The 13,358-nt window shown below is 34.9% G+C and overlaps 1 protein-coding gene across 11 annotated transcripts in view; it reads right to left on the reverse strand.

The window, feature by feature from the left end:
• Nucleotides 1–13,358, reverse strand: part of LOC129264574 (E3 ubiquitin-protein ligase pellino homolog 1-like) — a 56,134-nt gene that overhangs the window by 6,624 nt on the left and 36,152 nt on the right. For all 11 annotated transcript variants that reach the window (XR_010294175.1, XR_010294174.1, XR_010294176.1 and 8 more), the window contains 5 exons: nt 9,151–9,336; nt 3,715–3,813; nt 2,432–2,539; nt 1,822–1,941; nt 1,090–1,205 (listed from right to left, as the gene is read on the reverse strand). Coding sequence is in view for 6 of the 11 variants with exons in the window: in XM_064102467.1 (XP_063958537.1) it covers nt 1,090–1,205; nt 1,822–1,941; nt 2,432–2,539; nt 3,715–3,813; nt 9,151–9,336 (629 nt within the window). In the remaining 5 variants the exon portion in view is untranslated. The remainder of the gene's footprint in view (nt 1–1,089; nt 1,206–1,821; nt 1,942–2,431; nt 2,540–3,714; nt 3,814–9,150; nt 9,337–13,358) is intronic.

Here is a 13,358-nt window from a genome sequence, read left to right on the forward strand (position 1 = left end):
CATGTAACTATCAAAGATCATCATAAATGGAAATACGATAAAAATTGTATATATTACCTCTCCTGAAAATATTCATGAATTTGCATTCCCATGAGGAAGAGTTATCATTTTTTTAATGTTAAAGATAACATAACTGTAAAGGTGCATTGTCACAATAAGGATAAAATTATTATTTCTGTATGCATATGTTCACAGAACCTCAAGAATTATATCAAACGTTCAGCTGAAATGAATGATTTTTTTTAAATTGATATATGGAATACACAATTAATGTTTATTCATCATTATCAATGCATACGGGGCACATACTCTCCCCATTGTGAAGCGTAGACTTCCATACATAATGGAGCTAGTGCTCTTTTAATTAATTTGTTCATCTTTTTACCAACATGCAGTAATGCTAGTTGGAAAGGATTTTATTCAAGTTCAGAACTGAACATCATACAGTGTTGCTTTCTTCCCAATGATTGTCATGTAATTCATTGTTTTCAATCAATAAAATAAAAAAGGGGGATTTAAAAACATCTCAAAGAGCCTCCATTTTTCTCTTCATAATACCCTTTTCTCATAATAAATGTTGTGGAGACGATGATAAATAGGAGAGCCTCTATTTTCCCCCATCATTTTTTCTACCTACTATGTGAATTTTGTGGAGTAAAAGGTAAAAGACAGTAGTTGCAGCAAACAATTATTTCATGAGAAAGTCCTTTAAATCAAGTTCAATCATCAAAATATTATCATACATGTAGATCTGGTACATTGAAAAGAACTTATTTTTGTGAAATCATGAAATTTTAAGCTTAAAATCAATAATTCTGATGATCACTGACACAAAAAGGCAGATGTGGGACAGTGTATTAATATTGCTTGGAAAAATACCTGACATTTGATGGAATTTTGTGCTTATTTTGCTCATTTCTGAGCAATTACGCATTTTCTTCCAGAGCTACTTGGAACATATTTTTTTATTTATACATACAAACACTTTGGTGGTAATTTCATTGGAGTCTGTTTGAACTAATTTTGAGATCGTTACCACAACTGGTATTTATCTTTAAATGAGAAACAGGAGACTAGAATAATACTTACTTCGCAGACTTTTCAGAGCACACATGTCCACATGGACAGAAGGCATGGCTAGGAGGGCCCTGGTCAACATAGAAACTCGCTTCATTACCCATTATAAGAGCCTCATATGTACCAACCTAGGGTAAGAATGAAATAGCAAAGATTACAGGAGTTTAAACCGAGACCATGTATATCAAACAGATGGGTCTTTTGGTACAGTGGTTGGAGCATTGAACTCCGGATTGAGAAGTTGTGAGTTTGAATCCATGCTCGGCCATTATCTACATGTTAACCAAAAATGGCCCGAGAGTAATTTCTGTTGTCTATGAGGTCAGCCACTATGACTGATTGACTTAGACGTAAAAGGCTTCCTATGTAATTGACTATATCAGCTTTGTGTTAGGTGGCAGAAAGCTGTGCTGCCACATTCCCATGGGAGATACTTCAACAGACACAGAAACCCAAATGGCTCAAATTCACAAAAGTTGTTTCCATTGATACTAGGGTATATGGTGCAGAATTTGTATAGTAAGTAAGCTTAATTTAGATGATAGCACTGAGAAAGAACAACAATGAACACTTTGTTTTGCCAAAGGGTGCTGTTCTCATGCTGGTTACTATGTTTTATTCAACTCAAACTAAATAAACAGTCTCAATCCAATCTACCTGGTTTGAATTTAGCACCTTTTGCCAATCAAACGTTAACATTCAAGTGGGGGGGATGGGGGGCAGTATTTCTCGAAAAATTCTTACCTCTCTACACATCGGACACATTCTTTCTGTATTCTTCAACGTATCAATGCTGTTCCATACATGATATCCATGGACATGGCCACATTTTAAATATGCATAGGGTTGCTTCTCCTCCATAACCTGTAATATTCAATGAAAAGACATGATATAAAAAACAGAGTTTGCACTTAATTACCCAATGGGGTATAATGTAATGTAATGTAGTTTGAGAATAAATGTGGTATCACACAGATAGGTAATCTTTTCACTGAGCATTATTTATTCTTCCATTAGCTTCCACCTGTGCCAATGAAAGTAGAAAATAAAACACAGGGTTGGTATAAATAAATGTTAAGTAACTTTCTTTTAAGAAAGATATATCTTTAACTGTCATGATAACGTATCTAAAAAATTATATATGCTACAAACACTGCTTCATAAAGTGTTTGTGTGTGCATGTATATGACATCTAATCTTATCCAAAATCCTACATTTCATCATAAATCAAACCATTGTTCATGTCTTATACTACTTTTTAAAAAATCTTACTTCTGCCTTGAAAAGAAAGAAACAAAAGATGGAATTCCAAAGTTGTTGTTTCTTTTCTACCAAAAAATATAATGTAGCTTACCTTAGAAGACTGTCTATTTTTTGGTAAGACTAATGTATTAAAGCCTATAGGACACTGTGGCCTTGTGTCGTTAATGTCTTGACGTAGCCTCTCTAAATGTCTCTGTGTCTGAAAGAAGGAGAGAAAATAGATGTTATGAATATTTGAAGTCATTCTGAAGTTTGAGTAGAATTACAATCTTTCTTTGGTGCAAGATAAATCACCTGTGAATAAAACTGGAGCATACAAGTCTACATAATATAAGTTGCTAAAAATCAACATTGCCAAGCATACAAAGCGAAAGATGGAAAAATACCCCCCCCCCCCCTTGAACACATTTATAGAAAATATACCCTCTTGTAATACATCAAGCTGTTGATAGTAAACCTGTGTTTTAATATAATGTACTTATACAGATAATATGCAAAAAATGATGTTTGAAATTACATAGAGAAACCAAAATGCATGCTGCCTTTATCCTTTGACCTGCAGACTCCTAAATCAAATTTGCCCTACATAGTGTGGTGTGTAATGTACCTACAATCCAATATTTTTTTAGTAATCGCACAAAATTCGAGGAAGGTGTACGGAGGGGCAGATGAACAGACAGACTAGACTGACAACAGACAAGTCAGACTTATTATCTCCAGGGCATAAAAACCAACATTGCTACCATATTAGCCCCCAAAGGCCATCTGCAGGCAATTTTCATATTGATTATCAGAAAACACACAATGTTCCTTCATTTGATTAGATGAGTGCATCCAGTGAATTGTGAGATATTAAGTAAAATCAAACATTTGTTCTCTTGGACATGATATTTGCCTAACCCCTTTTGACAGGCAATTTAACAACCTGTCTGTACATGCAGGTTTGATATCTCATGCTTCCGGGAGGGAAGAGGTCACTGTGTGTTGGGGGATAAGAGATTAGACTGTACCATTTTAGGAAAATATGATGATGTTGCTGGCAACATATTTCATGTAAAACAAACACTCATTCCATGTCCCCCCCCCCCCGGACAATTATGAATACAAAATGACTTGAATTTACTGTAGAAATCAAAATAAGAATAGAAAACAACCTGTACTATCCCCATGAGACAAAACAAACAAAATAAAATAAAAAGTAAACTGACCAAGGGCTGGAAATGATCTAACTCAGATTCATCATCATTTTTCTACAAAAATGGATAAGGATGAATATTTCTACACTATCAAGAGAAAAAATCAACAAATTTTGTGAACCCCCCGATCTTTGGCAGTACATGGCTCTGGTAGGAAGGATAAACTCATGATACTTACTGGAGTATTGACGAGTCCCATAGCCGATCGCCATAGTAACGTTGCACCACACAAATCAACTAACGTACCATCCTCCAGTATATTGTCTTCATCTTCAATCTATAAAAGAAATTAAGCATTTATAAGGCTCACATGAAAATAAAAAACTACAAGTTTGTTTCAAAGATATATTTATACCATGATTTAATGGTAATTTTGGTATACACATTGAAATAATATGCTTACATATATAACAATGCTCTGGGAGAGGAAAATAAAAAAGACAAAAATACAAGCAAAGCATACAAAGCATAGGATACAGAGTACTGCAGCTATCCCCAAGGTCTAATCAGTGGTTAACAACAGTCAAGTAGACTGAGTTGCATAATACATGTATATTATGAAGGAAATCATTCATTTCAAAATCTTTTAGAAAGCAATAAAACAACAGTTTGAATCATAATAATTCTGCTCATTATCTATAAATAACTGACTTCTCATTTCAAGTTGTATCAATCTGAATCAGCCTATAATGAGAACTATTTCCATATAATTAAATTGGCTACAAAAGAATCATATAAACCCTATGCTACTTTTAAGAAGAAAAATAACTTCAATTATTGTAGTGAAAGTTTTCTTCCATTTAGAATTCATGAACAAAAGTTGACCTAGTAACTACACCAAATTGTACAATTACACAGATTTATCTACAAAGATCCCCCACTAACGGTCAAGATAATATCAGTTGAACTTAAAGACCAAATAAATAATCATATTCATATAAACTGAATGGTTTATGATGAGACTCAATACAAATATTCCATTCCCATATTTCTCAATTAAAGATCTTAGATAAACTACTGTATAATTCAGACTAAAAAAAACTTGTAGTAAGGTCTATATGAATGTATCTCCTGTCACTGCATTGTGATAAATCAAGATGATTCACTCTACAGTAACATTCTAAAACTTGTTAGTTTGTTCAAAATGATTAGTATCCATATATATATATATATATCAGGCCTTCATATTGTACACTGGTTTATTGAGACAATGTATTGTTAGACTGGCATATTCCCATGCACCAAACCACATCCTAATGATGCAAACCCGAATTCCTGTTGCCAACATGTCATTTTCTGTTTTTGACATGGTGATTTGAATTACTTGTAATTGATAGTGAAATCCAGGATGAAAGAGAATGGTCCAAGGGAGACCTGTCACTACATGCTCATACAATTTATAATGAAATAGAAATGCATTCCCAGTAATTAATGTGTTTGTATAAAAAAACGTTAGACAAACAAAACAAACAATGGGTAGTCATCATAGGGAAATTCTAATTTCCATCTGGGAAAAAATGTGCTTTGGCCCAGATGTGAGTTTCTTTAATCCATCATTATCATTCATTTACTCTTGTTGTAGTCGAATATATAGACTACATGTACATACTATTACATAGGGTGGGGAAGGAAGGCAGACATCATTGCCATGGTAACAACTTTTTAGGTGAAATTTTAGATATTCTTGTGGATTCCCTCCAAACTTCATTTTGATCAAGATACCCCCCCCCCCCCCCGAAAAAAAAGGGATGCATACATGTACAAACAAGTATATATAGTTCAAGCTTATAAGGAAAAGGTCCTTGAATCATGGAGAAATTCATATGAAAATTCATTTTGATTTTTTTTTTTGGGGGGGTGCTATCCCCATCCCCTCCAAATACCACGTCAGTGACTAAATTCACAATATCTACCCACACTTTGTATTTCAAGGATAAATGCAACAACAAAAAATCATGAAGGCCGTTTTTGACTAGAGGTAACCTTCAATCAGGGATTCCCTGTTTTAATGCTACTGCTGCACTGGTTGCAAATTGCTCACAATGCTATTCAATGGGATACTACATGACATGTATAATATACCCCATCTTACTGACGTGCACCTCAACATGTATGGGGGTTAGGCAAGGCAGAATTGCTGAGACTGAGGCTTGATTACAAAAACGCATGCTAAGTGCCCATTATAGAGAACATAGTGAGGGCGTAAGGGGGCACACAAGTGAGTTCCAACGATGTCAGATTTGACAAAAAACCTTTATACCTACAGTATGAAACTATTCCCTTAAGACCCTATGACAGACATGCAACAGATTATATCCACATTACCAAATTAAGAACATTTATTATTAACAGAAAGTGCATAAATGATGAATATCTAATGAGAGAAAACACTGCCATAATGTTCCTAAAGATACATGCATCCAAGTGGATTGAATCTAATTTTGAATAACACGGTGGAATATTATTACAAGATATGTGAAAATTAAAGAAAAACAAGAATCCCACAAAAAATAGCAGTATAGAATTGAGGGAAGAAGGAAAGAAAATCCCATAACAACATGTAATGATGTGATTTTTCTCTAAACCTGTATTGTATTCAAAACTTTTCAGAGGTCAATCCTGGTGTGTGTTTTCTTGCCCTAGGATTAGAACAGTGTTGAGTGCTTTCCCACTCTCGTTCTGAGTCATTAATTTCTCTTGAAAATAATCATTTTCTTTCTCATTTCTACAGCAATATCTCACTCACTGATCCTGAAAACCAAGAAATGTTGACACTTTTCTTAAATTCCTCTAAGGGACATACATGTACCAATTCCCCTTTACATCATTAACAGATATTTTCAAGGAAATTGGTACAAAATGTCACCAAGGGTCAAATCTTTCTCCCCAATAGAGACTACTCCTACTAGAGACAGCTAACAGAAATGTAATATTGTAAGATATTGAAATTAAATTTCAATTTCTTCCAAAATAAGAGACATATGCCCTATAGCATTTATAAGCCAATCTAAACCTAGATTCTCATATTTAGAGCTACATGTTCATTGTTTTCTAGTACCAGCATGAAAATCTAGAAGGTATTGTATAAAAGAAACAAGGATTTCCAAAGAATGAGACCAAGGATAAAACTTTCTTGTAAAGACTGCTAATAAAAAACAGCACATTGTTACTATTATTAACAAATCAAAATAACTGCCTTATTTCAGATCTGCAATGATCTAGAAATGATTTGAACCATAAAAGGAAGCTATACATGAATTGTCCAGCATTATACCTAGACTGCTAATATAGTTTGTTGATCCTTTAAAACCCGGGTAGCAATATTTTGATCATGTAGTCTTGTAAATATACGTATTTCCACAAAAATAATAAACTATTTCCCACAATTCTTTACAACATTTATTCATACCACAATGTTTGCCAAGAACAAACATGTATACAGTATTATTCCAAGCAATCCTAATTTTCATTGGCTATCATGTTTTTTTTTCTAAACCAAATTTCACAATTTATCTCTTAGTGGGCCATATTTTTCATGAATTCTGTAATCTGATTGGTTGATTTGTTTGTGAGACAAACCCATATTTGCCTATTTTACTGGGTCACAAAGATCAAACAGGAAATATGAGCCCGTATTACCTGTTTGGTGTTAAGCTGTTGTTGTTTTAATGTTGTTTTCATTGTTACGCCACTAACGCGCATGCCCAGTGCTGAGTTCAACCATGTAATATGAGGCCGTATTACGTGCGTATTCAAGCATCGCACTGCGCACTACTATTTGTGCATCAATTTCAATGGCAAAAGGCGCATTCTTTTTACTGTGATCATTGTGATGTCATGAATGACTTCCTTTCAAATTTCACTCTCAACATATGTACATGGTTTTGCAATTTGTTAAAGTTCTATTTTATTGATTTCCCCTATTCTGCAATATTATAAGGAGATACTTAAAGAGATAAAATCGTTACACCCTGCTTGTTCTACGAAATAGGGAAATATCTACATTCTATTTCCATATTCCACTCGGCCTCTGGCCTCATGGAATATGGAACCAAAACGTAGATATTTCCTGTATTACGTTATACAAGCAGGGTGTAACTAATAATATTTCTGATTGTTTTATGAAAGTGAACCAGGTTTATCTTGATCCATGGCCATCAAAGGCCATGGCCGTGGATGCCTCATTAACTGCCATTGATGCCCCGTTCAATGCCCTTGGAGATGTGCTGTGCCCTTTATTATTTGTCCCATTGTGGGGGCGTCATGGTCTAGTGGTTAAGACTGTCGTCTTTCAATCTGAAGGACATGGGTTTGATTCCAAGCCATGGTGTGTTTTCCTTCAGCAAGAAATTTACCCACATTGTGCTGCACTCGAGACAGGTGAGGTAAATGGGTACCGACAGGAAGCAATTCCTTAAAAATGCTGTCCGCACCGGAATCGGTAGACTAGCTTAGCCGGGGTAATATAGGAGCGCCTTGAGCACCTAGCAAGGTGGATACGTGCGCTATACAAATCCTATATTATTATTATTTAAACTACAATGGCGAAGTGGCTTTGCCCTACGAATATCAAACTTGAAGGCCTGAGGGTGTATACTGTAAATACTATCCTAATCCGAGTTGGCCTGTGGCAAGAGATTCACAGCGAGCAAGGGAGAGTTCTATTCTCAGAGTTCAGTTCCCCTTTAAATCTGACTACAAGCTAGTCACACATGTCTATATCAATTTCCACTATGGACCATGAGGAAATGGCAAGGTATTTTTAATTGGTGAGGTACCCCACCTATCAAGCTCAAGTCAAATGGAGCACCTCGATAATTCTTTAAGGCATGTCTTGTTTTTGTGTGGAAAGGAAATGTGAAAGGAAGAGGGATCAAATCATCTGAACATTTAAATCACATCATATGAACTTGTGAACTTATTCTCAGAGTTGGTCTGAAGAATACTTTGTATGTGATATACCGAGACCCTTCACTCTGGCTAATTAGCACACACAAACCATGGAATAATTAAACCACCCTATAGAGCCCTAGATAACTCTAAAAGTTTACTTGTTAGAACAAAACCTTTTCACACACTGTAACTAGAAACTTATGAACTTATTCTCAGAGTTGGTCTGAAGAATACTTTGTATGTGATATACCGAGACCCTTCACTCTGGCTAATTAGCACACACAAACCATGAAATAATTAAACCACCCTATAGAGCCCTAGATAACTCTAAAAGTTTACTTGTTAGAACAAAAACTTTTCACACACTGTAACTAGAAACCTCGGGGGCCATTTCATGAAGCTGTTGGTGACAAGTTATTAATAACTTTTCAACTTAACAGCTGATGGGAATAACAATAATGTAGAAACGGGGTCCTGTCTCATAGAGACTAGTTAAAATAACAAATGCACGAACTAGTTTACTGAATGGAAGGATTTCAATAGCTGTACTCTGTTATAATGTGAATTACAACAAGTTTTACGAAACAGCCCCTTCGAAGCATACCCTAAAAGAGTCGTTAAAATGTTTGTAAAAAATAGATGCGAGGTTTGCTAGATTTTTTAAAAACTACAGAAATGATAGAAACATGAATGGGAATGAGAGATTGAAATATTTTCTTACCAGTTTGCCTCTTTGAGGTGATGATCTTGTTTCCCTGAGTGAGTATACATTGCCACATACTGATACTTCCCTCCATACCCCGGGTGTTGCATCGGATTGAAAACCTCCTTTCGGTCTCATGATGAGCACACCATTGGTTGTTAACCCATCCATTCCAGACTCGGTTTTCCATTTGCATGCTTTCTCCTGGAATAAACACAATAAGAGAGGGGAGGATTGGACTCGATGAAATTTGTAGTTTGATACGGGTGATTTAAAGAGTTAACTTCTTCTGGATAACCTATGTCTTAACTTTTTCAAACATTCAGTAGTTCATTAGTTCATTAGTAGGTGCAGGAATTCCAATGGAAAATACAAGATAGAGCCCACCACTCCCTTTGCTTCTCCTCCATTTGCCCCCCCCCCCTCTTCTCCCCCTCCCCTCCTCACTGTTCCAATCTCTATCTCTTTTACCATCCCCCTCTTGACGTCTACTCTCAAATGTAGGCAAAAATCATAGAAATGTCAAATAAAAACTGTAAGATTCAGATAAAAAAGATATTCATTGTTCAACTGAACAGGAAATTAATATACTACCAGCAGAAGGATTATATCTCTATCACAACATTCTGATACCATCAAACTTGACATTGTACACCTTTAGACCCAGGCTTGATCAGTCATTGGGTACAAGCATGCTGACAAACAGATTACAGTTTTATTTTATCACATAAATATTTTCTTCCCATAAGAGACTTCCATATTGCAAAATATTTCTTCGAACTCCTGCAGATATCACTTCCTCCAAGTGAAGGCATGGATATATTCTTTCCTGAAATTTATATCCCACTCTGCATATAATCATAGAGGCACTACTCGTAGCCACAAGCACCCATGGTTTAATGTTCTCATATATTCAAGATTTCATCAAAATTCAATTTCCTTCCTTCCCTGTTATAGACGTCCTTCCAGGTTCATTTTGCCATTGGTGTTATGTTAATACCATCACCACACAGGGTGATCTCTGGGCCCCGTCTTACAAAGAGTTACGATTGATCCAATCAATCGTAACTCTATGGAAATCCATCAGTGTCATAATTTTTTCTACAGGAAATGTGCAAAATGTCCTTTGTAAACAAAGGAGAACACACCAAACTGTCAAGAAATCAATTAATTTATGGATATACATTCATCTAAGAAAATTTTTTGAGCAAACATGCATTTCATACGTTGACTTTGATGGCTTTCTATAGTTGCGATTGATCGAATCAATCGCAAGTCTTTGTAAGACGGGCCTCAGGTTTATTCCTATACATGGGAAATATATGTTTTTCTTGAAAGTTCTTCTTCATGAGCTCATCAGCACAAATTTTCTATTTTATATACATTGGACCCTTTGTGAATTTAAAAGGTTCCTTTTTAAACATTTTCAATGGCTTTCTAAGGGCATTTTGGGGACAAATTCTCTGACCCCCCCATGTAACCCTAACCCCCCTCTCGATTCTTAACAATCAAAGAAAATGGTTTGATATATTTACACTTGTAACATCTATCAGTTTCTTAAACTCTCCATCCACAGAGCACAATTTCTTACGATATACAGTTGTGATTATGTATAACAGTTCCATTTTCATATTAAAGTTGATTGATAAAGAACGTTAATTTTTCTTTGTTTTTTTTTTACATCTAACATTCTCTTGGAAAACACTATAATTTTCAAATTATCCTCTTGTACCAAAGGATTCAAATAAGGAAGACCGGTAACAGTCTCATCAAGAAAAATGTGTGAAACAAAGGCTAAACTAGCTAGAGAGGGAATTCCTATACAGATCATTCCTACATGTATACAGTTCAGTCAGTGGTATAAGAAGTAAATATTGACGAAACTGAACAGCCTTGAGGTAAATCCACTGACATTACATGACCTACATAACGTACCCGCAGCCGTACGATTGAAGATGAATGCAAAATTTCAAAGAGAATCTAATTCGCGATGGTGTGTTTCATTTTCTGGAGGATGAAATATGAAGGGTTGAGGTCAACAAACTTTCTCCAGTGTTATAAAAAGACACAATCTAAGATGCATTACTTTGTCTCATACACTTTAAAAATCTGCCCTACAATGTATGCAACTATATTTGAAGTAAACCGATGAACAATTTTTTTCAGAAAACCACTCTTGTGAAAAAAGGCCAAAATAGGTTTTATAGGTTTGTGCACTATAATTTGAGCAAAAGTATAACAAATAATAGAGCTTTTGTCCTTTTCCATACTCGTGTGAAATGAATTCATCCAAGTCCAAAAATTTTGAGAGCAACAACAAACTGGATATTATATGTGTGTCAATTTTTTTGGATCATTATCAAATTTTGTCATTGTCATCATTGTTTCTTCGGCCTAAATGTAATTTTAAAAAAAATTGCATTTCAAAACATCCCATTGAAAGAGTGCAACAGATCATTAAACTTATTTGTTTCTGATTTAAAAAGATCTATGAAGCACCATTTTCTCAAATAATTGAAGGTAATTTCACCTTAACATTAATTATATAATCAGACACATTATTTTATACAAACTTTGATGAAACATACATATTCAAATCATTATCATAAACAATGTCATTGATTAACTGATCACATGATGCATCACAAAATTTTTACATTAAAATTAGGATAACTGTTATTCCTTGATGGAATTTACCAAACAATCTTCATTAAAATATTCACCATATTTTACTGCTTTTATCCAAACCAACTTGAAGTAAAGGTAGACTGCCTCTTTAATTGGACCATGTTTGATTTGACAATGTGTCACCAGTATGATACGCTGTGGCTGTGGACTGGGTGGGGATCGGGTGGGGACTCTTTCTATTCATGGAAAGTCGAGGACCAGGGCCCCGTCCTACAAAGAGTTATGATTGATCCAATCAATCGTAACTCTTTGGAAATCCATCAGTGTCATAATTTTTTACAGGAAATTTGCAAACTGTCCTTTGTAAACAAAGGAGAACACACCAAATAGTCAAGAAATCAATGAATTTATGGATATGCATTCATATCTAGAATTTTTTTTGAATAAACATGCATTTTATATGTTGACTTTGCTGGCTTTCCATGTTTACGATTGATCGAATCAATCGCAACTCTTTGTAAGACGGGCCCCAGAACAGTACGGACTATTTGAGTGATGTTATTATTAGGACTTTGTCCACACTAAATGTGCACTCAATCTCATCTTGGAATTATTTAACAAGATTCTCAAATAGTCCATAGGCCTACTCAAGTTTCATCTGATTTACCCATTGAAGTCACCATGACTATCATCAAGACTAAATCACACTGCACTACATCTAGTTCAGAATTAACGAACCTAATTTTCATTGGGTCCGAACTATTCTGATTCGGACTATTTGAGGGGGAATCCATGAAAGCCGGACAAGTTCCGTTCTTTAATGTCTGAACATTTCTTCTTTCTATTTTTTTGTTTGTATACTCTTACATGTATATCATTCTGGGATGATACATGTCTGAATGACTACTATGACAAAGAACATTATGAATCACAGACAATAAGGAAATACACATAATCACAAATTATGACATGATTCAGTATGTGAGAAGCCATCCCAAGCGCTTAATCCCTGATGAACACTGGAATTAGATTACAGACAGCGTACGTCAGTAATCGCCTGAGAGCAGGCGGTTTCTGAGTAACAGCTCGGCGGAGGAATTGTCACTGTTTGACAGGAAATCCAGAAGGAGGGCTCTGATTACATTGCAGGCCTGATACCAACAAAATTCAATATTAACACAAAAGAGTGTAGGAGAAAGTCTTAAGGAATACCATCATATTCAAATTATTAACAGTACTATTGCTTTACACTCTCAGAAGTACATTTTATGAAAAATATGTCATAACCTTGACACATTTTGATTAGTTGAAAGAAATGTATCATCTTGACTGTGTAGCACCAAGAGTATCATATCTGACAACATTTGTGCTAAATAAAACTTATAATTATTTTCATTGTCCTTATCATTTTCCTTATCACTATCATTATAATACTAATTATTATTATTTACATCATTCATTTCATTTCTCGTCAACATCATTGTCACTTTCATTATTATTATCATCATTATTATTATAATCAATCATCCTTAAGCAAATAGGGATGAGTACACATTAGTTTTGCAAAGAAAATTCATTAATACCAATACGTTTTGCTG

The sequence above is a fragment of the Lytechinus pictus genome, chromosome 7, assembly GCF_037042905.1.
Source record: "Lytechinus pictus isolate F3 Inbred chromosome 7, Lp3.0, whole genome shotgun sequence".
Lineage (NCBI taxonomy): Eukaryota > Metazoa > Echinodermata > Echinoidea > Temnopleuroida > Toxopneustidae > Lytechinus > Lytechinus pictus.